Source organism: Staurois parvus, unplaced genomic scaffold (genome assembly GCF_062004578.1).
Source record: "Staurois parvus isolate SC_StPar_1 unplaced genomic scaffold, SC_StPar_1.0 ptg000022l, whole genome shotgun sequence".
NCBI classification, from domain to species: Eukaryota; Metazoa; Chordata; class Amphibia; order Anura; family Ranidae; genus Staurois; species Staurois parvus.
In genome coordinates, this window is record NW_028317818.1 from 1,219,984 (window position 1) to 1,247,125 (window position 27,142).

General features: G+C 40.3%; 1 protein-coding gene across 3 annotated transcripts in view; it reads left to right on the top strand.

Moving 5' to 3' along the window:
• The window catches only part of DHRS7B (dehydrogenase/reductase 7B), an 80,141-nt gene that overhangs the window by 23,996 nt on the left and 29,003 nt on the right, over nt 1-27,142 (top strand). For all 3 annotated transcript variants that reach the window (XM_089691560.1, XM_089691543.1, XM_089691553.1), the window contains exons 2-4: nt 9,961-10,142; nt 11,191-11,306; nt 16,786-16,996. In XM_089691560.1, the coding sequence (XP_089547686.1) occupies nt 9,961-10,142; nt 11,191-11,306; nt 16,786-16,996 (509 nt within the window). The remainder of the gene's footprint in view (nt 1-9,960; nt 10,143-11,190; nt 11,307-16,785; nt 16,997-27,142) is intronic.

Here is a 27,142-nt window from a genome sequence, read left to right on the forward strand (position 1 = left end):
CCCCAGTGCCATTAGTACAGTGTCATGTTTTTTTTTTTTTTTTGCACTGATCACTGTATTGGTGTCACTGGGGATGTCAGTGACTCCAACAGTACCCCCCAATGTCAGAATGTCCGCCGCAGTCCCGCCATAAGTCACTGATCGCCGCCATTATTAGTATAACAAAAAAACTAAAAATCCCAGTATCTTTCCCGCCATTTGTAAATGCTATAACTTTCACGTAAACTAATTAATTTACACTTATTTTTTTTTTTTTTTTTTTTTTTAGCAAAGACATGTCGCAGAATGCATTTTGGCAGAAATTTATGACTAAATTTGATTTTTACATTTTTTACTGGACATGTTTTTCAGCAAAAAGTCCAAAATATTGTTTTTTTTTTCCTCAAAATTGTCAGCCTTTTTTTTTTTATAGCGCAAAAAATAAAACCGCACAGGCGATCAAATACCACCGAAAGAAAGCTCAATTTGTGGGGAAAAAAAAGGATGTAAATTTCATTTATGTACCGTATTCCATGACCGTGCAATTGTCCGTTAAACTAGCGCAGCGCTGTATAGCAAAAAAAATGGCGTAAATTGCAGTATCTATACCAGCAATGGGCAAACTACGGCCCGTGGGCCATATACGACCCAGCGGACCTTTTAATCCGGCTCGCGGAGCGTGATACAAAAAAAAACAGCGAGGGCAGGCAAACATTTGCATCATTCAGCGCGCTCAAATGCAATGATTGGCCAGTCTTGCTGCCACTCACATCCTGATAGCCAGTGATTGGCTGTCAGGATGTGTGTAGGCGGGGCAGCGTGACGAACGTGAGGGGAGCTAGGCTCCTCTCACAGTCCGCCCTGAAGACCGGAACGGCGCGGGAACACGGCGAGAGGAACGCGCGGAGCAAAGGTAATTTAATTTATATTAATTCACACATACACATCATTCATCTACTCTTGGTCCGGCCCCCCGGGTCCAATATATGAACCCATTGCGGCCCTCAAGTCAAAAAGTTTGCCCACCCCTGATCTATACCATAGTTTGTAGACGCTATAACCTTCACACAAAGCAATCCATATACACTTATTGGGATTTTTTTTACCAAAAACATGTAGTAGAATACATTTTGGCCTAAATTTATAACCAACTGAGTTTACTATATATTTTTTTATAGCTGAAAGTAAAAAATATCGTTTTTCTTCAAAATTTTTGGCCTTTTTTTTGTTTATAGCGCGAAAAATAAAAAGCGCACAGGTGATCAAATACCACTGAAAGAAAGCTCTTATTTGTGTGAAAAAAAGGACGTAAATTTTGTTTGGGTGCAGCATTGCATGACCGCGCAATTATCAGTTGAATTAGTGCAGCGGCGAGTAGCAAAAAGAGGCCTGGTCATTAAGGGGGGTAAATCCTCTGGAGGTCAAGTGGTTAACGCACCTCAGATTTTAAATACGGTTTTGGTTAAAAAATGATTTTTTTTTTTTTTTCAGGACAAGTAGATTGTCATGAGGGACAAGTAAACTGGGGCACTGATTTAGTCACTGGACAAGTAGTTTTTTCAGAAATTTCCACGCCCCTGCTTTATTATTATATTATAGTAATTAATAAGAGGTAAGGTTATGTATATGGGACCTTATATAAAACCAAAAAATTATAAAATATACAATGTAAATAGTAAAAAAAACCTCATAAATGAAAAATACTCGGATTGTAAGAAGATTAAAAAATGTAACACACAAAATACAATAAAAAAAATATATAAATTGTGTGTATGTATGTGTGTATGATATATATATATATATATATATAGATATAGATATATATAGATATATATAGATATATAGATAGATAGATAATTAAAAAAAATGAATAAGTCTATGCGCATAACTACATGTATGACATGAAAAACATGTTTAAATAATTAACACATAACAATAAATAGTGAAATAAAGTCCCAAATGTGAAATCACGTGAACAAAAAACCTGATCTTATGGAATACTATAATGTAATTAATTGTGCATTACTCAGTCTGGTTTATAGTGTACTGTGTAGATGTATTGGCCTAATGCAGCGGTGGAATATCTGTTCTAGTTCCGCCCCTGGTTGACGCCGGCCCACTTGTTTTGTTCCCCTATATAAACAAGCTGGTGACCACTGAGATCCATGACTTGATAAACCACATGCACGTGAAACGCATTGTCTTGGTTAACAGCGAAACTTGCGGTTCAAGCCCAGCAGCCAACTTCCGCTTCCTCCCAGGACCTTGTGATGTCCGTTCCGGAGCGCCGCTGTCCCCGGTCAGGACAGCTGTACACTGTGATCACTACCACTCCATATCCCGGCTCGGGGGCGTAGGTGAGCGGATATTCCACCCATCTAAGTTGTGGGTTACCGCGTTTTTTCTGGAGGAGTTCTGTTTTTTAATGAAATACATATGGAATAATAGCATACCCCTTATGATATCTATTGCGGAGTCATTATTGATTACAAGCCACAGCTTCCTCAGCACTGGTCTTTTTGTAACTGTTTATCACTTCCTCTAGTGTGACACTAGCAGCTGTGGACAAGTGGCCCCCATACATCTGGGTCCTAGCGCTCTTCTTTTAAGGTTGCCTACCCCTGTTTTAGATCATCTAGATCTCCTGTCGTAAGGGCCAATGTTTCATCTCAGTTGCTGGCTTTCACAGCATGGCTGTTTGACTCAAATGCTACGTAGTTGAAGTCTTGTACAGTCAACCATTGTGCTTACCAAACCTACTTGGTGTGAGGTAAGGACTTTCATCCTAGAATAAGTACTCAGTGGGGCTTATTCTGCTCTTCCAGTCTGTTCTGGTCCAACATTTGGCTTGGAGTGTCATTAAGGAACATCAGTCTGTCAGATCCATCTGTTTCAGAAACCTTTGGCCTGTCACTCTCTAGTTAAGGCCTTTGCTCAGGAAGTAGCTCGATTGGGATATTCCCTTGGGATGTCAGGCTGGTTTTTTTAGCTCTTCAGAAGCCACCCTTTTGTATCTTTTAGGCTAGCGGACTTATCTTGTAAGGCTTTCCTAATGTCACAAAAGGACAGAGTTGTCTTAAGGTCCAAGGCCTCCCTGCTCTACTTTCCACCTTAATAGGGGTAATGTCCTTACTTCCTTATGTCCTGCTCCATAACCTCCTAGAGATATTTCTTTCTGCTGTCTAGACGTGATGTACTTTTTGTGTTTTACCTCTCCACTGCTGCCGTTTTGGGGAATTCAGACTCCCTTATTGTGCTTCTGAAGGTTCTTGCTAGAGTCCTTAGTCTTGCACTTCACCATTGCTAAGTGGATTGGACAGGTTATCATTAGAGCCTATAGTCTGAGGAATAGCTACTTCTAGCTGCTGTCCCATGGACTTACCAGTTAAACAGTACAGGATATGGGCTTCTTTAAATCATTGCAACTGGATTATATGCAGCTATCTTCAGGTGATATTAGACAGTGGTACAAAATGAAGGCTTTAGGAGATCAGAAGAACAGAGGGGAGGGTTTTGTGTCCTGTACTGTACTCCAGAAAACAGATTTTACTGGTAAGTCAAAAATCCTATTTTATAAAAGAGGGTAATTGCCTAAAAAGCTATTTACCCTAATCTCTCACTATATATTTTTGCCAGCTTTTCCTACCCTCTACAGCAGCTTTGTAATACACTGATACATGGCTGCTTTGTGCTTCCCTTTTTTAAAGTGAGGGGGCTGGCTTTATCATTGACCTTCTTTGCCTGCTGACCATGGTTCAAAGATCGTACATTGCATTTTGTTTTTAAAAAAATGTTTTTCCTGGTGAATCTGCACATAAATCCACCACTAATTTCGAACTTGCATGATTGAATCTGAACCTCCTTTTTTATTGATATATAATTAAAAATGGTACCCACAATTTCATATTCCATGTGCCTGCTGCACCATGTATGAAAAAGTATTCTGTTCTCTTTGTATTGCTTCCTTTTGTGTGTGTCACAATATAGGTGCTCTGCCAGCCCCAATTATTAATTTCTGCCTTAATCTCATACTTCCTTGTGCCCAAATGAAGTACATCCTTAATGAATTCCTTACTTTCTTGTGCCAAATGTTCCCAACTTCAATCAATGCATTTCCTCCCGTCATCCTGCCAAATGTTCCCAAATTCAATTAATGAATTTCCCCCCACTGTTATCCTGATTTTACGTTCTCCAGATTCCATTATTGCCTTTCCTCCCCTGCTAAGTGGCCCCCCTCCACCTTTCGTCCTGCCGTGCAGGACAAGAGGTGCAGCTTTCATCACCCCTGTCTCTATCTTCTCCTCCAGCACGGCTGGAGAGGAGAGGATAGTGAGGTTCACACCTCTCCCCAGAGAGGTGCGAACCTCCTGCGGGGATGTTCCAGACCGTGGTGTCAGACTGACGCCACCCGGGGGGTGAGCCCAGAAGCCTTGCCCTGCCTGAGACCCTGAGCCAAAGGGGGAGACCACACTCGCTAGCCCTGCCTGAGACCCTGAGCCAAAGGGGGAGACCGCACACGCTAGCCCTGCCTGAGACCCCCAGCCAAAGGGCAGGACTGCACACGCTAGCCCTGCCTGAGACCCCCAGCCAAAGGGCAGGACCCCAGCCAAGGGGGGAGACCACACGCTAGCTCTGCCTGAGACCCCAGCTAAGGGGGAGACCATACATCCACCCTGCCTGAGACTCCAGCTAAGGGGGAGACCGCTCGTCAGCCCTGCCTGAGACCCAGCTAAGGGGGGGACCACACGCATACTCTGGACTCTCAACAGGTACCTCTGTCATACTATCTTGTTCCCTGGGAGACCGGGTACCCTGTCGGATCCGTGCTTCCCCTGTTTTGCCTCAACTGTTCTTGAACTTATAAATACAATGTGAATGTGATATCAGATCAATAACCCCTTAAACCTACACTAATTCCAAATTGGAAAAAAACTTTTAACCCCTGAAAGTTTAAAATCAAATAAATTAGTCCAAAAGAGAATCTTCCCTCTTTTATCAAATAATCTACCTATATGTACAACAACAAAAGTTTCCCCATATAGTTCTATACGTGAACTAACAAAAAATCATAAGGTCCAGTGTCCCAATGATCAAAACTAAATCATAAAAGTCCAGTGTCTCGATAATCAAAATAGTAGAACCGAAAAAAGGATGTGTATCTTGCAGCGTTGATTGTGTTCGGTGATTTATGTGAAAAACCTCAAAAATAAAGAAACTCACAATAGTGCATTACCATAATATAATCAAAACAAAACAAAAAAAAAAAAAATATATATATATATATATATATACGCTTACATGCACACACAAATGTGTATCATAAAGTTGTGCAACACTAAGTGATAGTGAAACACTTGTGAAAACCTTCCAAACAAATAGTAAAATACTCGTGCTCAAAAAATTCTGAAATCCTGAAGTGAAACACTCAGTGAAACTACTATCCACACGTGACACTTCTAGTGAGTAAGGCAAATGTACCCTTACCAACAGTAGAGAAAAAGCACGCCTTTATAGTATAATTAGTAGAAATCCTCCAAAGGAACTTTCTCCTCCTCTCCTCCTTCACTTATTGTTAGGGTGATGTTGTAATGCCATCCACTTTCCCAGGTCTATAATCATGGGTTTACCAGGCTCCAGTATAATAGAAATTAGCCATGACGTACCTCCATGTATTCAAAATAACATTTTAATAAGTCTGCTTACATTAAAATATGCGATTGAGACAAAAACCCACTTTCTGGGGATTACCAGGCAGTTCCCACAGTTTTCCAGGCAGTTCATACACAGGTATCCAGCGATTCCCCAACAAAGATGGCCGCTGTAACACTTCCGGTTCCTGTTTCTTGCGTATGACGTCACTTCCTCTTGATGCGTTTTGTCACATCCGGGACTTAATCATAAGAGAGAGAGACGTCCTGACACCTGGCCACAATAAATACCACTCCTCGATTGACTGACGATACTCCGATCGCCATATTGGAACAGGGAAACATCGCCCTTACTAAACCGCACAGCCGACTAGCAGGAAGTACACTCCCTATGCAGTCAAAAATTAGGAGCATACTCAGTGGAACCGCATTCGATATAGCAGCTATATCTTAATAGTCCAAGATACAAAAATTAAATTTTAACTAACCATGATTTCACATTGAATTAATAAAAACATTATTTTATTTAATATCCCCTACTTTATATATATCCTGGTACCCATCTCATATACTAAACTATATTTGAACTGGTGTCTACACTTAGCACCCCCTACTGGTCATAATAAATATTACCATCTCATCTAAAATATAAATTCGGAAGTGTTACAGCGGCCATGATTATAGACCTGGGAAAGTGGATGGCATTACAACATCACCCTAACAATAAGTGAAGGAGGAGAGGAGGAGAAAGTTCCTTTGGAGGATTTCTACTAATTATACTATAAAGGCGTGCTTTTTCTCTACTGTTGGTAAGGGTACATTTGCCTTAGGCTGGCCATACATTATACAATTATCTGCAGATTTTCTGCCCAATTTCCTTTAGATTTACCTTCAACTATGTAGTGCAAGGGCCTGCCTAATTGGATACAACTGAAAGTGTTGTTTAGGTTTGTCCTCCTATTATATGGTTTTTGGTAAATCTAAACCAAAAATCTGCAGATAATTGTATAATGTATGGCCAGCCTTACTCACTAGAAGTGTCACGTGTGGATAGTAGTTTCACTGAGTGTTTCACTTCAGGATTTCAGAATTTTTTGAGCACGAGTATTTTACTATTTGTTTGGAAGGTTTTCACAAGTGTTTCACTATCACTTAGTGTTGCACAACTTTATGATACACATTTGTGTGTGCATGTAAGCGTATATATATATATATATATATATATATTTTTTTTTTTTTGTGTGTTTTTTTTTTTTTTTTTTTTTTTTTGTTCTGATTATATTATGGTAATGCACTATTGTGAGTTTCTTTATTTTTGAGGTTTTTCACATAAATCACCGAACACAATCAACGCTGCAAGATACACATCCTTTTTTTCGGTTCTACTATTTTGATTATCGAGACACTGGACTTTTATGATTTAGTTTTGATCATTGGGACACTGGACTTTATGATTTTTTGTTAGTTCACGTATAGAACTATATGGGGAAACTTTTGTTGTTGTACATATAGGTAGATTATTTGATAAAAGAGGGAAGATTCTCTTTTGGACTAATTTATTTGTTCTTGAACTGCTCCTCTACCTCACTGTTGGATTACAAGCTGCTGCTGCAGAGACTTTAACTTTGCCCCCTTGGGGCTGGACTAGAAGTGTTTTGGCCCTCTCCTTGCTATTCCCCTATTGGCGAGGTCACCCTCCCTGCATTCCCCCTATTGAGTGACTGTCATTTTGTCTAAAGCTTTGTGTGTTTGCCGTCCGCTCTGTGTGTTCTGTCCTGCCTCCCCTCCGCCAGTGTGAAATACCTTATGAAATACCTGATGTTCTTGCTAGTCCATCTGCTTTCCTATTAAAAACTGACAACACTGGGCATGAGAGCACAGCGTGGTCATTTTTCTAGTTGTGCTGGGAACTCTGTGTGCTCTCATCCAATGATCAGACTTCTGCTCATCCATTCCAACCCCCCTTCCCCCTAACCCCACAGCCCTTCAATGGGAAGTTCAGGGAGCTGTTTCTCCTCTCCCAGCTCTGTGTTCTCAGCAGCATAAGGAGGTTAGAGCGTACGTGATCACAGGGAAAAAAATTATAATTTTTTTTTACATATATCTATACATACATGTTTTGCCTTTCATTTCTATTTTAAACTGGGTTGATTTAACTCTTCAAGATGAATGCTAAGATGACAGACTTGTAAATGCAAATGAGCAGTGTTTCTTAAAATGATCATATCGGTAGGTCTACATGGAAAATATGTAGCAGAATTTAAAAATGATACCTGTACTATCCGTTACTAACCACTTTCCCTCTGGAACATATTTTTTTTTCCGCACATATATAAATTTTCTGAATGCAGAGGCCATGAAGAATAAAAATTGGTAATTGATAGTTGCAATTTTGTGTTGCATGATATTTTCATAACGGTTTATCAACTTTTATTCAAGACATTTTAGTACATTTAATCCCTACCCTACGACACAGGCTCCCCTTCCTTGTGACTGGTCACTCGTAGCCTCATTTCTTCCGCACTCTGGCCAGTGGTCATAGCTGTAATGCTATCACAAACAATGTAAGACCATCAGTCCTGCATTGTAAGTAAGGATGCTGAGGGCCTGTCCATAAGCCAGAGTGGGAGTGAGGGGAAAAAAGGTAAAAATTATATTTACTTGTACCATTGACAAATTGCCCACTAAGCAAGCTCTGTAGGTTCCACAAACAAAAAAATGGCAAGGTCGATGGTGATGGGAAATTTTCTGTTAAGCAGTAAACTGCATTACCTGAAATTTTCAATATGTAGTAATGTGTAAAAAATGCTTGTTACAGTATGTAGGTTGTACCATAAGACCACTCTGTGTAAGAATAGTAGAACATTTTTGTAATGGCAGTAATCCCAAATTAAATAAACCATCTAAGCCCTATAAACATTACATGGAGAGCCATGAGGAAGACTTCATATTTTCACTTCCACAAAAAAGAGAGAGTAACATGGGGGAACTAGGGAGAGATGTACATCAGAAGCTCTGGGAGCGTGAGGAGGGCTTCATAAACTCTGCTCCAGGATCCCACAAGGGTTAAATCTGTGCTGGGACTATAGCTTATATTTAAAATAAAAGGGGGGGTTCTGTTTTTAATGTTAAAATGCTGTAGTTTTGCTGTGTAAATAGGTGGAGTGTCCCCTTTTTAGCGGGTCTCAAGAGGAAATTCTCTTTAATAATCTAATCCTCCTGAGAGAGGACCTATCAGAATGATCAAGTGGATAAACACAAGTTCAAAGATGTTTGAATCATTTTAAATGTAGGTGCTTAAGACCAGGTTCACACCAGATGGAGTGCGTGTGTTTCTGGCAGCCCATTCATTTCATTGGGATGCCCTACACATGATAAATGCTGAAAAGAAGTCCCTGACCCTGTGCCAAAGACACACCTCACCAAACCCCATGATGCTGCGGTACCATGCTTTTTGGCACACACGAAAAATGGCACCCCCACACATCTACTAAAGGGCAGTACGTTTCTGTGTGTGTTCCCAACAGACACAAGCTGTGAACCCAACCTTATGGATTTGTAACAACATCGATTGGAAATTGAAAAAAATGTGAGTGTTTCCCATGCTACCACACCTCTATTTAAAAAACAACTCCATTCTCCTTGGTTGCTGCCAGCACTGACTTGGTTCCACATCCACCAAATGAAATGCCTAAAAAAGTAGTGCAACAATGTTAGTTTTTAAGTACAATGTAATATAAGGATGTTTTGGAGAATTTCCTTAACATATTTGGATACGATCTTGCCTGTGTATTTATGGTTAATTACTAGTTAATTGCTAGTGTGATTTATGAGACTTGTAAGACAATACCCCTGGCAAAGAAAGCTGATAACCCTGGCTTTTGGTGGGAGCCTATAGATTTATAAATGACTTGTTGCAGTCTGACCTGATCTATATGATTGTAAATTTAGACTTGTTAATATGGGGTTTTCTGACTTTGGTGTTCCCCTTTTCCACGCTTCTACCCATTGTGTTGATGATGGATATTGCAATAATAAGACTTGATCCTAGTATATTATGACATTCTATAAGGGTTTGATATGCTTGTATAAAATATAATATCAGTTGTATTAACAATAGGTCTCTTGTCCCAGCCATTAGGGTACGTTGACTCAGAGGCAGAGCTCATTTCTATTATATATTGTACTGGCATCCATACAATTTGAAGCATAATTTACTTCTATAAAAAATGCCCTTTGTACACATTTTTCCCTCAACTTTTATCATTTAGTAATTATAGTAAAAAAAATTATTTTTTTTAACTAAATGTGTTTTTTATTTTTTTTTTAACAGAAAGGGCCATTCTTGCTCTAAACTCAGGCTGATGGACTTGACGTCATGGGTGATCGTTCCTTTCCTTATTGGCAGTATTGGAATCTATAGTCTGTTCAAAGTCTTACAGCGGCTACGTAGCCGTGCTTATGTCCAAGATGCTGTGGTTGTTATCACAGGTGCCACCTCTGGCCTAGGCAAAGGTAAATGTGTACAGGGGGATTTTACAGCTTGCACTGGGTCTCCTGGGGGTTAAAAATTATTTCTAATGCTATTTATTTAAATGCTAGCTGAATTCATCTGAAAACATGCTGCATGTGCCCATTTACACAAGCCCCAAAAAAAGAGAAGATGAGTACAAGAACTTGATAGCACTGTATTTCCACATTAAGCCACGGTACACACTGGTGTGACTTGGCATATGATTTGATGTTCCAAATCGCATTACAAGCCACACCCTATTGCCGGCAATGGAAACATTCATAACGCCGCAACTCATGCGGCAGTGATTATGAAAAAGGTTCCTGCACTACGTTTTGCTTATTTAATTGCGACTTGCATAGACTTTTTGTTATAGGAAGTTGCAAGCCGGAATGAAATCGTCAGTGCAAATTGCACTGATATGCGGCTTTGAAATTGATCGCATTGAAGTAGCACGATTTCAAAGCCACACCAGTGTGAACCAGGGCTTTTAAAAGTATTTTTATTTTATTAGCAGAATGACCCTATTACTCCTTCAAAAGGAATAGATTTATGTGTAGATCTCCTTTTTAAAGCAATAAAATTTTGCTGTGTTGCTGCTATTTTTGTAATATTTTAAATTTTGTGTAGACAGTAAAGATTTTCTTTATTCTATGTGTATCATCTACACTGCAAACATTTTTTTTAATTTAGAGCCTTGATTTGCTGAAAGTAATAGAACAAAATCCACAATTTTGCGTTCTCGTCAGAACATGAATGAAGGGATAGTCTTCTAATGAATCATTTTTGTTTCCACACTCTGCAAAGTTTTCTTCTCACTTTCTGTTGTGTACCATCTTTCCAATAGTACCTAGGTGGGAAAAAAAAGTTTTTTGTTTTTTTTTTGTTTTTTTAACTGTTTTTGTTTTATCCAAAATGGGGGGGGGAGAGATTTGTCCTAAATATACTTTATCTTGTCTATTTTTAATCGGGTCTTCCATATGATATAAAATATTTACAATTTGTCGTTGTGTACTTTGTGAAAATTCACATAGCTTCTGTTCTATCCAGAATGTGCGAAAGTATTTTACAAGGCTGGTGCTCAACTTGTTTTATGTGGACGTAGTGAAGAAAGACTTAAGGACCTAATAAATGAACTGAGTCGAATGCCAAAAGGTAAAATGCAAGTAAGTATGTCCTTTTTTTAGGTTATAGTTTATATTTGTATTATTTTAAGTAACAAGTCTAGCTATATACTTTCAGATTTTTTCTTTACTAGACAAGAAATGGTTAGACAGCTGTGCTTTTTTGCTAGGTATTGAAAGTTCAGATCCTGACTCAAACTGAATTTCTTCCCTTTTTTTTTTTTTTTTTCTCATCAATCACACAGGCATGGAATAATGGAGATTGTATAATGATCGCTATATTATAAATCAGTCCCCGTAGAATTGTGTTAAGTGAAGGAGCCCTAAAGCACAACCCATCTAAATCTAAAAAAATTTATATATTGCAGTTTACCTGTCCTTAGATGTGGCTGCATTAATCACATTTCATGGTAATAATATTTTCTGCAAGAAAACAAAAATACCTGTTGCTCTTCTCTTGTCTTTGTCACTTTCTGTGGAGCCTTCGTATGTAATTAAATATGGATCTCCCTGTCTACATACTTAACCACTTCACTTCCAGGCACTTTCTCCCCCTTCCTGCCCAGGCCAATTTTCATCTTTCAGCGCTGTCGCACTTTGACAATTGTGCGATAATGCAACACTCTACCCAAATTACATTTTTGTTTTTTTAACCTATTTTTCACACAAATAGAGCTTTCTTTTGGTATTTAATCACCACTGGGTTTTTTATTTTTTTGATAAACGAAAAAAAAAGTAACCTTTTTATTTAAAATATAAAAACCCGTTTTTCTTCATTTATTATACAATTTTGCAAAAAAGAAATTGTTCATAAATCTAGGCCAAAATGTATTCTGCTACATCTATTTGGTGAAAATAACCCAAATCCGTGCATATTATTTAGTCTGTAGGAAAGTTAGAGTCCACGAACTATGGTATATATCTGAAAATCGATTATTCCTGATGTACTAATGGCCTATCCCAATTCTTGAGGCCTAAAAATGTTGGGACAGTACAAATATCTCCCAAATGACCCTGTTTTGGAAAGTAGACAGTCCACGTTTAATTAGTAAGAGGCATGGCAAGTTTTTTGAAGTTGTAATTTTTTTTGTCATTTTTTGGAAAATGATGAAATGTAAAAAAAAAAAAAATCACTTTTTATTTTTACACATTGTGATTGCTATATAGCAGTAAATTTCACTGCAATAAACAAGCATTTTTACTCATTCAGTATGTATTATTGTGATTAGCTGTGATTGGCCACAGCTAATCATATGGTAGAGGTGGGCTGTGATTGGCCCTGTCTGGACCATGTGATCACTGTGACCAATCACAGCTAGCAACACAATTGTACACAATGAATGGCATGCATCAAAGCCATTAATTGTTATGTGATCTGCTGTAGTCACAGCGATCACGTGGTACCGGCAGCGTGCCGATTAACGATGATCTGTTATTGGCTGTGTTCGGTCAACATAGCTGGTGACAGATCGCGGACGCTTTCTGGGAGGATGTCATGTGACGTCCACCTGGAATGATGAAAGTCGCACTCGGGCTGTCATTTTGCAATAGGCTAGGCGAGAAGTTAATTACAAATTCTGCATAAAAACATTTCTGCATAAACATTATATACATATTTTAGCTGGTACATAAGATAAGGTGACCCATACCAACACTGGAAAACCTGCAATTTATAGAGAATATGTACACTTTAAAACAAAGTAGGTAAGCTTGGGATGCCTCCCTACCCACCTGCAACCTCCCGGGACACGACACATGCCCTGGCTAATTTCATGTGTTCGTCTCAACTCAAAATGAAAGCAGTTGTTTTGAACTGAGATCTCAATGATCTTTGCATTAAAATCAGATCCTACAATTTGACTTTTTATCGTGTTGTCCTGTCTGTCCTCTGCTTTGCTGAAAAGACATGTTTACAGAGCTCAGTTAGGACCTGTGTTGACACTCTGTTTATGTCAGAACTTCTTTTCTCTATACAAGTCTATAAAAATTCAATGGCAGATTAAAGAAAGTCAGGAGGAGGTCAAATGCAGGTCTGAAGGAGGTCGATTTCAAGTTAAATGCATCGGTCAATTAACGCTGAATGATCTCTAGGGTGGCTGCGCTGTCGCCTGACTGCTTCCACACAGCCCACAGTGCCAGCCTTCGCAACCTTTTTGTCCCCTATGTGATGAAAAAAAATTATTTTTATTTTAATTGTAAAAATTTTAACTTGTACCCAAGCACATAACATCCCCTCAAAAGGAAAAATTGAGGCCCCCACCCCTATATATACGCACGTACAAACGTAAAAGCACATGCTGGGGTGCCTACGCATGAAAACTTCAATTGCGATACACATTCCATATCTCCGTGCACTCCAGAATGAGAGCAATACTTCTAGCATGATACATCCTCTGTAACACTATATTGATGACCAATAAGGATCTTTTCGCCATAGAAAATATAGGGTACTGAAGTTTGTCGCCATTTCACGAACGCACGCAAATTTAAAGTTTGACATGTTGGATATCTATTTACTCGGAGCAACCTCATCTTTTATATTTTAATTTAAAAAAAAAAGAGTAATTCATGGCTTTTCTGTGTCCTAAAAATAACAAGTGTATTTTTTTACTGAAAGTTTCCAGTAATATCATGCGACATAAAAAATTGGAGCTACCACTATTTTATTCTCTGCTTTCTGAAAAAATATGTTTAGGGGTTTGTGTAATCTTCAAGCCTAAAATGATTTTTTAAACGTGTGCAAAAAAACCTGCAAAAACGGTTCTTGCACCAAAAGGGGTAAAGGATAAGCCCGACTCTCCTTTTGCCTGAGGATCACCCAGTCAGTTCTCATTTTACTGCAAGGTCTTTCTCCTCCCTGCTAGTCCCTGGGTGCGGTGTTGGAGACAAGGCAGAGAGGGAGGAGGAGATAAACAGCGCAATGTTAAAAATATTAAACGTTTAAGTTGCCATAAAGCCCCTTTTTGATTTTAAAAGCCCCCAACATTCCTAAAAGCACCTCAGATTTAAGTACAGTTTTAGTTAATTTTTTTTCTTTTAATCTGGACAAGTAGATTGTCATGAGGGATAAGAAGATTGGAACCCCAATTTAGTCCATGGGCAAGTAGTTTTTATAAAAATTTCCACACCCCTGCATTAATAAAACAAATTATATATATATATATATATATATATATATATATATATATAGAGAGAGAGAGAGAGAGAGAGAGAGAGAGAGAGAGAGAGAGAGAGAGAGAGAGAGAGAGAGAGAGAGAGAGAGAGAGAGAGAGAGAGAGAGAGAGAGAGAGAGAGAGAGAGAGAGAGAGAGAGAGAGAGAGACGCACGCGCACCCTGCTATTTGGCAAGTTTTCCCACTTGGAAATCGTGGAGAGGTCTGAAATTCACATTGTAGGTGCATTCCCACTCAGAGACAGAATTTTAAAAAAAAATTCAGGAGATCACATGGTTTGATTTTTAAAGAATTTATTTGTCTTGCACTACTGAACATAAGTATTTGAACACCTAAGAAACAGCAAGAATTCTGGCTCTCAAAGACCTGTTACTGTGCCTTTTTAAAAAGTGCACCTCTACTCCACTCATTAATCTAACTTTGTAGCACCTGTCTGAGCTCTTTAAAGACACCTGTCCACCCCACAGTCAGTCAGACGCCAACTACTACCATGGGCAAGACGAAAGATCTGTCAAAAGACACCAGAGACAAAATTGTGGACCTCCACAAGGCTGGAAAGGGCTACGGGGCAATTGCCAAGCAGCTTGGTGAAAATAGATCAACTGTTGGAATAATTGTTAGAAAATGGAAGAGGCTAAAGACGACTGTCAGTCTCCCTCGGACTGGGGCTCCATGCAAGATCTCACCTCGTGGGATATCACTGATAAGAAAGGTGAGGAATCAGCCCAGAACTACAAGGGAGGAGCTGGTCAATGACATGAAGAGAGCTGGGACCACAGTTTCAAAGGTCACTGTCAGTAGAACACTATGCCGTCATGGTTTCAAATCATGCATTGCACGGAAGGTTCCCCTGCTCAAGTCATCACATGTCCAGGCCCATCTAAAGTTTGCCAATGACCATCTGGATGATCCAGAGGAGGCATGGGAGAAAGTCATGTAGTCAGATGAGACCAAAGTAGAACTTTTTGGTCTAAACTTCACTTGTCGTGTTTGGAGGAAAAAGGATGAGTTGCATCCCAAGAACACCATCCCTACTGTGAAGCATGGGGGCGGTAACATGCTGTGGGGGTGCTTTTCTGCGAAGGGGACAGGACGACTGCACTGTATTAAGGAGAGGATGAATGGGGCCATTTATTGTGAGATTTTGAGCAACAACCTCCTTCCCTCAGTCAGAGCATTGAAGATGGGTCGTGGCTGGGTCTTCCAACATGACAACGACCCGAAGCACACAGCCAGGATAACCAAGGAGTGGCTCCGTAAGAAGCATATTAAGGTTCTGGAGTGGCCTAGCTAGTCTCCAGATCTAAATCCAATAGAACATCTTTGGAGGGAGCTGAAACTCCGTGTTGCTCAGCGATAGCCCCGAAACCTGACAGATCTAGAGGAGATCTGTGTGGAGGAGTGGGCCAAAATCCCTGTTGCAGTGTGTGCAAACCTGGCCAAGAACTACAGGAAACATTTGACCTCTGTAATTGCAAACAAAGGCTTCTGTACCAAATATTAACACTGATTTTCTCAGGTGTTCGAATACTTGTGTTCAGCAGTGGAAGACAAATTCTTTAAAAATCATACAATGTGATTTCCTGAATTTTTTTTTTTTTTAATTCTGTCTCTCAGAGTGGGAACGCACCTACAATGTGAATTTCAGACCCCTTCATGATTTCTAAGTGGGAGAACTTGCAAAATCACAGGGTGTTCAAATACTTCTGTTCCTCACTGTATACTGTACACTAGAAAAAAATAAAATTGATCCTGAACATTTAGGCCCCTTGCACACAGGTGTCATAATTTTCTAATGTTTACTCAGGAATTTGTGAAGTCCGTTTCCTAGGGGCCAAAACATGTGTAAGGACCTGAGTAATGTTGAGTATAGGCAAGTATAGGTGTGTAAGTGTATAAAGACGAGTAAAACTCTTCTCAATTGCCAGTATTGTGGCCCCTTGCACAGCAGCATCACAAGTTCCCGGGTAAACATCAGTAAATTATGATGCTTGCATGCAAGGGGCTTATGCAAGTACAATTCTGCACTCAAATGAAAAATTTTCAATTTTTTATTTTTTTTTTACTGCTCACGGCTCTGTACTCCATGTTGATTACTTACTGATATTTAATCAGCTGTGTGCAATGTCCCATAGACAACAATGCATCTCATTTCAGATCAGTAAGCAAATCCGCTTGTTTTTACTCCTTGGTGCAACAGGCCTTATAGCTTCTATTTTAATTAATTTGATTTGTGATCTTTATAAACGCTTTGGAAAGCAGAATACATATGTTCTCTGCCTGGAACTGGCAGATCTTTTTTGGGAAAATGCCGTAATAGCTGTATTTTGTCCTTTTTTTGCACCATAGATGTATAAACCACATATGGTAATATTTGACCTGTCAGATGTAGAGGCTGTAACCAGCGCAGCCAATGAGATTCTTCAGCTTGCGGGAAAAGTGGACATCTTAATTAATAATGCAGGAATTAGTTATCGTGGAACCATTCGGGACACAAAGATTACTGTGGACAGGATGATTATGGACACAAACTATTTTGGACCGGTGGCTTTAACTAAAGGTAAGTAAAGTAGGTTAGAACTCAAATTATTTACAGTTTTAAATGCAAAAAATGTCTCATTTTACGGCTTGGTTCACACCTGTGCAGCTGCGTTCTGCATGAAGAGCAGCCCATTCATTTCAGAGGGCTGCTGTACCTCCAAAAATGTGGAGAAAGAAGTCCCTTACCCTTTTTTACATTTGTATTATTCATTTATTTTTAAATCGTGCTGCACATAACTGCATGCTGCTGGGGCACCATGTGGTTTTGTACACTTCAAATGTGACGTGATGTTATTGAGTCTTTAAAGTTAATCTGTAAATCATTTTGTAAACTTCACCATTAACGCTCTTCCCTGGGCAAACAGAGTATTCCAAAGGCACACGTGCAAATTTCAAGAGAGCTAGATCTATGGATACTGTAGATAGATATTGAGATATATACACAAGGGGAGTTCAAGTCAAGCCGGAACTTTTAATTTTACAGGTATAAAAAGGAATGCTAGTCTGGTGGTACTACATGTAGTAGTAAGTGGCATGTGTGTCCTATTACTGGTAGGCTAGTCCAGAGACCATTAATCAAGATGGCAGACAACAGTGTTAGTGCGTGCATTGAACAGTGTGTGGTGATGAAGTTTCTTGTGAATGAAGGTATAAAACCCACGAATATCTACGGAAGACTTCAAGCACAGTACGGTAATGTGATGCTCAGCTGCAGTAAGACATTTGAATGGTGTAAATGTTTCAAATATGGCAGTACGGCAGTCATTCCTGTGAACATTCAGGGTGTGGAATGCCTGAATCTAGATAATCGATGCATAACCTGTCGTAAATTGCACAAGACAAATCTTCATTTGTCAGCATTTCAGCACTGATGACGAAGTGAAGCAGGCTGTCCTAGGATGGTTCAGGCGTACTGGTGAATGGCTATGGTGAAGCTTTCCAGCTATTCGTTAAATGCTGGGATAAGTGTATAAATGTAGTAGGGGAGTATGGTGAAAAGTGATTGCAGTTTCTACTCCTTGAAATTTGTTCTTTTATTTTATAAACTAAAAAGTTCCAGTTTGGCTTTAATGCCCCTCGTGTATGTGTGTGTATACACTATATTGCCAAAAGTATTGGGACACCCCTCCAAATCACTGGATTTAGGTGTTCCAATCACCTCCATGGCCACAGGTGTAAAAAAACAAGCACCTAGGCAGACTGCTTCTAAAAACATTTGTGAAAGAATGGATCGTTTTCAAGAGCCCAGTGAATTCAAGCATGGTACCGTGATGGGTTGCAACTGTGCAATAAGTCCATCTGTGAAATTTCCTTGCAACTAAAGATTCCACAGTCAACTGTTAGGAGTATTAAAACAAAGGGGGGACAACTGGGAATACAGCAACTCAGCTACGAAGGGTAGGCCACGTAAAATGACAGAGCTGGGTCAGCGCATGCTGACGCACACAGTGCAAAGAAGTCGCCAACTGTCTGCAGAGTCAATAGCCTCCATACTTTGTGTGGCCTTCAGATTAGCACAGCAACAGTACGTAGAGAGCTTCATGGAATGGGTTTCCATGGCAAAGCAGCTGCATCTAAGCTTTTCGTCACCAAGTGCAATGCAAAGCGTCGGATGCGGTGGTGTAAAGCCCGCTGCCACTGGACTCTAGAGCAGTGGAGACGTGTTCTCTGGAGTGACATATTATGCTTCTCTATCTGGCAATCCGATGGACGTGTCTGGGTTTGGCGGTTGCCAGGAGAACGGTACTTACCTGACTGCATTATGCCAAGTGTAAAGTTTGGTGGAGGGGGGATTATGGTGTGGGGTTGTGTTGTGTTCCAGAGGTTGGGCTTAGCCCTTTAGTTCCAGTGAAGGGATCTCTTAAGGCGTCAGCATACCAAGTCATTTTGGACTATTTGATGCTCCCAACTTTGTGGGAATAGTTTGGGGATGACCCCCTTCCTGTTCCAACATGATTGCGCACCAGTGTACAAAGCAAGCTCCATAAAGACGTGGATGAGCGAGTTTGGGGTGGAGGAACTTGACTAGCCTGCACCTCAACCTGATAGAACACCTTTGGGATGAATTAGAGTGGAGACTGCGAGTCAGGTCTGTGCCTGACCTCACAAATACGCTTTTGGAAGAATGGTCAAATATTCCCATAGACACACTCCTAAACCTTGTGAACAGCCTTCCCAGAGGAATTGAAGCGGTTATAGCTGTAAAAGGTGGGTCAACTCAACGGACTAAGACTTGGATGCCATTAAAGTTCATGTGTGCATAAAGGCAGGTGTCCCAATACTTTTGGCAGTGTGTGTGTACACACGTTAAACTAATAATATAACTTAGATTACAAAATCTTCAGTTTTTCTCAAATTAGTTGATGGAAAAATGACTACACTGCACAACAAAAACTACTCCATCTAGTATTTTGTATGACCTCCGTGATTTGCAAGGACAGCACCAAGTCTTCTAGGCATGGCATGAACAAGTTGGTGACATATTGCAACATCAATCTTTTTCGATTCTTCAAGAACGACCTCTTTTAGAGGCTGGATGAAGAGTGATGCTCAACTTGTCTGTTCAGAATTCCGCATAGGTGTTCAATTGGATTCAGATCAGGTGACATACTTGGTTACTGAATCACTTACACCCTGGTCTTCAGAAATGCAACAATGGCCTTAGATGTGTGTTTTGGATCATCATCACTTTGGGAAAAAATACACGACGTCCAAGGGCACGGAGTGATGGTAGCATCTTCTCTTTCACTATAGAGCAGTACATCTGTGAGATCATGATGCCACCAATGAAATGCAGCTCCCTGACACAAGCAGCCCCACAGAAGGACACTGCCACCACCACTTTTCACTATAGTCACCATGCATTTTTTTTTTTCGTACTCCTCACCTTTGCAACGCCATACAGTTTTCAAGCCATCAGTTCCAAAAACATTTACCGTATTTTTCGCTCCATAAGACGCACTTTTTTCCCCCAAAAAAAGGGGGGGAAATGTCAGTGCGTCTTATGGAGCGAATATGGAGCGGCCGGTCCGGTATTTCCACTGCCGCCGTGTCAGAATACCGGGCCGGCCGCTCAGCTCTACAGCGGGACCTTAGAGATGACTGCTGACCTTTGGGGAGGGAGGGGGAGCGGGTACCTGAATTTTACAGGTACCCGCTCCCACTTCCGCGGAGTTGTTCTTTCATCTTACCCGTTCCTCTATCCAGCGGCGCGGTCTTCCCGGCTTCTGTAGTGTGGGCATGACAGCCGGGTGTCAAGTGCGCATGCGCAAGAAGCGGTGCTTTTTGTGAATGGTAAGGCGGCACCTGGGACACATGACAGATCCCAGAAGCCGCCGGACCAATCACAAAGCGCAAGTGCTTCTCGCTCATGCGCACTGGGCACCCGGCTGTCATGCCGAGCGCCATTACAGAAGCCGGGAAGACAGCGTGCGGCTGGATAAAGGAACAGGTAAGATGAAAGAACAACTCCGCGGAAGTGGGAGCGGGTACCTGTCAAATTCAGGTACCCGCTCCCCACCTCCCCAAAGGTCAGCAGTCATCCCCTGTACTATCCAAAGTCTCTGGTCATCCCTGTGCTGTCCGCACTCTCTGGTCATCTCTGTGCTGTCCGCAGTCTCTGGTCATCCCTGTACTGTGTCCGCAGTCTCTGGTCATCCCTGTACTGTGTCCGCAGTCTCTGGTCATCTCCTGCACTGTGTCCGCAGTCTCTGGTCATCTCCTGTACTGTGTCCGCAGTCTCTGGTCATCTGTACTATGTCCGCAGTCTCTGGTCATCTCCTGTACTGTGTCCGCAGTCTCTGGTCATCTCCTGTACTGTGTCTGCAGTCCATTAGTTCAGAATTTTTTTTTTTCCTGTTTTCTGCCTCTAAAACCTAGGTGCGTCTTATGGTCAGGTGCGTCTTATGGAGCGAAAAATACGGTATATTGACCTCACCAGTACAGAGTCCCAGTAGTCTTCTTTTTCAGCATGGGCCCTGGCAAATTCTAGGTGGGCTTTTTTTGTGCATGGGCTTTAGGAGAGGCTTTCTTCGTGGACGACACCCATGCATGCCATTTCTCTGCAGTGTATGCCATATTGTGTCATTGGAAACCATTACACCAGTTTGGCTTTCTACTTCTTTAGGCGGTTTTCTTCACTCCTTCTCATCCGAAGACACTCCTGTCGAGGTGTTAACTTCTGTGGACATCCTGGACGTCTCTGTGGGATGGTTGCAGTTCCATCTTAGTTACATTTTTTTTTTTTTATTACTTTTGCTACAGTATTCTGACAAGTAAAGCTTTACTGATCTTCTTGTAGGCTTCTCCTTTCTTGTGTAAAGTAATTATTTTCTTTCTCAGGCCTTGTGACATTTCTCTTCCATGTGGTGCCATTGCTGCCAGCATGAAATTCTTGAATTCTTGTTAGTTAGGATTTTGTTGTCTAAAATTTAGCTTTGCTCCTAAGACTTTCACTGGGGTGTATTAAGTTTTGCAACATGGTTTTGAATGAGTTTGTTAGGAAAAATACTTTTGTGTGTTTAAATTAACAAATCTTGTTTGCAATCAATGGCCCACATTAGTAGGAGTATTTTGTAGTGTAATGTAGAATGTTGATTCTGAAAGGAAAGTAAAGGTTTTCTGACAAATCTGATGGGGTGTACTCATTTAGCACGCTTTATATAGTAAAACACACAGCACACAGTTAACCCTTTGATCATCCCAGATGGCAACCCCTTCCTGCTCAGTGTCAGTACTGTCAGTGCTTTTTATTAGCACTGATCACTGTATTACTATCACTGGGGATGTCAGTGGCAGATAGTTCCCCCCCAGTGTCAGAATGCCTGCCACAGTCCGGCATTCCAGCTATAAGTCGCTGATCGCTGCCATTACTAGTATTAAAAAAAAGAAATTCCAGTGTATATATACCGCCATTTGTAGACGTTATAACTTTCACCTAAATCAATTAATTTACATGTATTGGAATTTTTTTTTTTTTTAGCAAAGACGTAGCAGAATACATTTTGGACAAACTTTTGATTTCTTTACTTTTTTTTACTGGATATGTTTTATAGCAAAAAGTCAACAATATTTATTTTTTTTCAAAATTGTCGGTCTTTTTTTGTTTAACGCAAGAAATAAAATCGCAGAGGCTATCAAATAGCATTGAAAGAAAGCTCTATTCGTGGGGAAAAAAAAGGACTTAAATTTCATTTGGGTGCAGTGTTGCATTACAGCACAATTGTCAGTTAAAATAACGCATATTGCAAAATATGGCCTGGTCTGGAAGGGGGGTAAATCCTCTGGAGGGCAAGTGGTTAATGATTATCTTGTTTTATGCTGAAAGTCCTTATTCAGTGCCTGCTCTGTGTGCAGCAGGGTGAACTGTCCCATAACTTCCCTTTTTTTAATTTAGATCAGACAGCTGACAGCCAGCATGTCAGTGCTATCAGATGCCATGTGTCAATGCCTTTTTTCACCCAGTTCAGCCCCACATCACTTACTTCTACCTTGCTGCAAGCCCTCTCTGCTTCACTTCACATCTCATGTTTTTTGTCCTGTAGTCACTGCAGCTTACAGCAATCTTTAAACATTTTGCCTGCTGTTGCCCCCTTGGCACTGAATCAAGGTGATGTTGTATGTGATAAGAGGAGCAGCAATCTACCCTGCCACTGGCAGGACAAACTTTCTGGCATTTACATTCAGATCAGCCTGCTGTTTTTCCCCTGCTAATGCCAAGTCAAGGTGATGCTGTGAGTAGTGACCAAAGAGCAGTGATCTTTCCTACATTTGCCTGGACACTCGCTACTACATGCTCTGTTTTTCTTTCTTGTCCATTAGGATGACAGGCATTCAGAAGTCAGGTTATAATGATCCCTTTGGAGGTTGGGACTACCTACAGGAGGTTGACAAACAGAAAAAATTAACCCACATAACACTCAGCATGACACTTTGCTAGTGTCCTAGAGGTTGGTTCCCTTTTCTTCAGCTCTGCTGATAAAGTATTTTTTGCTTTCCTTTTTGGGTGATTCCTCTCACTTCCCTTCCTGCTGACACCTTTCATAATAGGAAGACTGCATTCACTATATCTGGTCTCCCACAGTACACAGAACATGGAAATGCAATTATTTTAGTAAATATAAACTGCTAAATACCTTTTTATCAGCAGTTGGAGCAGTCTTTTGATTTCTATCAGTGTCCAGCAGAGCACTGTATAAAACTTGTAGGAGGAGTTTTGATTCTCCTTTGGGAGGATTCTGGACCCCTGATTTCTGTCTGGACAGTGCTGATTGGCTATGTGCTGATCGCATGTACTTTCCCAAGAAAAGAAAACTCTTAGCAATACACACCAAACTGAGCATGTGCAGGGCAACTCCAAACCTCTGTTCTATCAGGAGATATTTAGGGGACAATGGAAGAAGGGGAGGATCAGAGAAGAGGATCAAACATCCTTTTTACACAATGTGGAAAATTAACCCTTCAGGTTCCACAGTGAGTATAGCAAGCATGCTTTACTGCATATACAGACTGGTTTTACAGTTGTGAGTTTAGTAACACTTGATATCCGTAAGGTTTTACGCTCTTCATGACCAGGACATTTGTGCTATGTTAACTGGCTATTGATCGGTCATGCAACACTGTTCACAAATTAAATTTATATATTTTTTTCACTCAGAGAGCTTTCTTATGGTAGTTATATATACAGAGGTCCCCCTGCGCTCCACAGAATCTTTAGTCAAAGCCAGCTGCTATCACCTTTTCCCTATACCATAGGATATATACAAATAACAAAAAATATATTGTGATAAAGCGCTCAGCTTATATAGTGTATAAAAAAAACAATTCATAAAGTCCCTTCTGAAATAATAAATATCATAACTGATGAATTCGTGCTCACATAAATATAACATATACAAAAACCATTAATAAATAAATAGTGCCAATTCTCACTCCTATTGGGCCACCTAGTGGCTAACAAAAATAAGTGAAATCTTTAATAAAGTGATAACACTTGTTCTGTGCACAGTGACAGGTGTATCAAATTAAATAAATAAATTAAAACAGTCCAAATTACATGTGATCCCAAACTGTGATTCACTACTTCATTCCATGCTGCAAACGTGCTCCTAGTGACACTCCTGATGTGACTCCCCTGGATTTAGCCAAAATGCCTCCTCACCTTCCAAATTTGACTCTTACGGATCATAAAGCCTTAAGTATAAAGAATCTCAGCCTGGTTTTATTAATCCACTGATTCCATCGACTCAATTAAGGTCCCTCTCCGAGCAACTAATTCCTCTCAGACCACTGTCCTCACCATATGGACTCATATATACAGGGCATATCTGCCTGACCGGAACCTCCAGCAACTTCCCCAGCCACACACTGCACAACCACTGCACAGCACATTAACTGTGGCATGAATTTCATCATTTACCTTATTACCTGTTTAGCTTGTAAATTACAGTATGTGGGATGTTCCACACGGGTGCTATGAACTAAAATTGGAAAACACTTCTGTGACATTAATAATTCTAATGCTAAACACATTTCAAATGTATCCCATCATTTTAGGGATTGTCATGGAGGTGATCTCTCAGATTTCAGGTTCAATAGCATTGAGAGACTGTGACATCTGCCGAGATAGAAAAAGGAGACTTTACAGTAGGGAAACGTGGTGGATCTTTAAATTACAGACCAGGTCACCACAGCGGTTAAATGTTAGGTGGAATCTGGATTTACATCTACAATAGATTCCCCTCTTGCTTTCCCTGGAACCTGTATGAGGATCTAGGTATCCTTCCTACCCTCCATAAGGAGGGTATTAGGAGGGTCCATATTATTAGTGTGTGTTTTTGTTTTAATTTTTTATTTATTTTGAATGATGTTCAGTGTGGTGATTTTTGATCCAGGCTGCTTTCCTGTGCGTTTCATCTGTTGATTATTTTGTCATTAAGATGATCAACTGATGGGACCAGCCTGCATCTCTACCAATTTTTATATATACAGGTGAAAAAATTAGAATATCATGCAAAAGTTCATTTATTTCAGTAATGCAACTTAAAAGGTGAAACTAATATATGAGACTCATTACATGCAAAGCAAGATAGTTCAAGCCGTGATTTGTCATAATTGTGGTGATTATGGCTCATGAAAACCCCAAATCCACAATCTCAGAAAATTAGAATATTCCATGCAATCAATAAAACAAGGATTGTACATAGAACAATATTGGACCTCTGAAAAGTATAAGCATGCATATGTACTCTGTACTTGGTTTGGGCCCCTTTTGCAGCAATTATTGCCTCAATGCGGCTTGGCATGGAAGCTATCAGCCTGTGGTACTGCTGAGGTGTTATGGAAGACCAGGATGCTTCAATAGCGGCCTTCAGCTTTTCTGCATTGTTTAGTCTCATGTCTCTCATCTTTCTCTTGGCAATGCCCCAAAGGTTCTCTATGGGGTTCAGGTCAGGCGAGTTTGCTGGCCAATCAAGCACAGTAATCCCACGGTCATTGAACCAGGTTTTGGTGCTTTTGGCAGTGTGGGCAGGTGCCAAGTCCTGCTGGAAAATGAAGTTCGCTTCCCCATAAAGCTCGTCTGCGGAAGCATGAAGTGCTCAAAAATCTCCTGATAGACGGCTGCGTTGACCCTGGACTCAATGAAGCACAGTGGACCAACACCAGCAGATGACATGGCTCCCCAAATCAACACAGACTGTGGAAACTTCACACTGGACTTCAAGTATCTTGCAGTGTGTACCTCTCCATTCTTCCTCCATACTCTGGATCCTTGGTTTCCAAATGAGATGCAAAAGTTGCTCTCATCAGAAAAGAGGACTTTGGACCACTGAGCAACAGGCCAGGTCTGTTTTTCTTTAGCCCAGGTAAGACGCTTCTGACATTGTTTGTTGTTCAGGAGCGGTTTGACAAGAGGAATACGACATTTGAAGCCCATGTCCAGGATCCGTCTGTGTGTGGTGGCTCTTGATGCACTGACTCCAGCCTCATTCCACTCCTTGTGAAAGTCCCCAACACTTTTGAATGGCCTTTTCCTGACAATCCTCTCCAGGCTGCGGTCATCCCTGCTGCTTGTGCACCTTTTTCTTCCACACTTTTCCCTTCCACATAACTTTCTATTAATATGCTTTGATACAGCACTTTGGGGACATCCAACTTCTTTTGCAATTACTTTTTGAGGCTTTCCCTCCTTATGGAGGGTGTCAATGATGGTTTTCTGCACAACTGTCAGGTCAGCAGTCTTTCCCATGATTGTGATTCCTACTGAACCAGACTGAGAGACCATTTAAAGGCTCAGGAACCCTTCGCAGGTGTTATGGGTTAATTAGCTGATTAGAGTGGGACACTTTGAGCCTAGAATATTGCACCTTTTCACAATATTCTAATTTTCTGAGATTGTGGATTTGGGGTTTTCATGAGCTGTAAGCCATAATCATGACAATTATAACCACTCACGGCTTGAACTATCTTGCTTTGCATGTAATGAGTCTATCTCATATATTAGTTTCACCTTCTAAGTTGCATTACTGAAATAAATGAACTTTTGCACGATATTCTAATTTTTCGAGTTTCACCTGTATGTATGTGTGTGTATATATATATATGTGTGTGTGTATGTGTATGTATATGTATGTGTGTGTGTATATATGAGTGTGTGTGTGTATGTGTATGTGTATATATATATATATATATATATATATATATATATAATTAGTATTAATCTCTCTTATTCCATGCTACATTATGGGTTATGACTAAGGGTTTTTTTAGCCAAAACGCATCAACCTATTGGGTTTTTTTTTTTTTGTGGTTGGTTCAAAAAAGAGGGATTTTCTTGCAATAACGGTAGTGCGGATCTTTTTTCCTAGTCTGCTACACTTCTTTGGTAAGAATAACCCAAATCCGTGTATAATATTTAGGTTTTGTGAAAGGTCGTCCTGCTTTTTTTTTTTTGCTTTTTTTAACATACTGCTATCAGAGTAGTTCAGTGTCACCATAATGACATTATAGTCCTCTGGGGGGGATCAGCGATTGTTTTTTTTTTTTTTGTTTTTTTTTTATATACTATTATGGCTTATCACATTAATGATCACTGTTAAAAGCAATAGTTTTAACTGTGATTGGTCACAAGCGATCACTTGGTACAGGATGCTGTGATTGGCCCAGG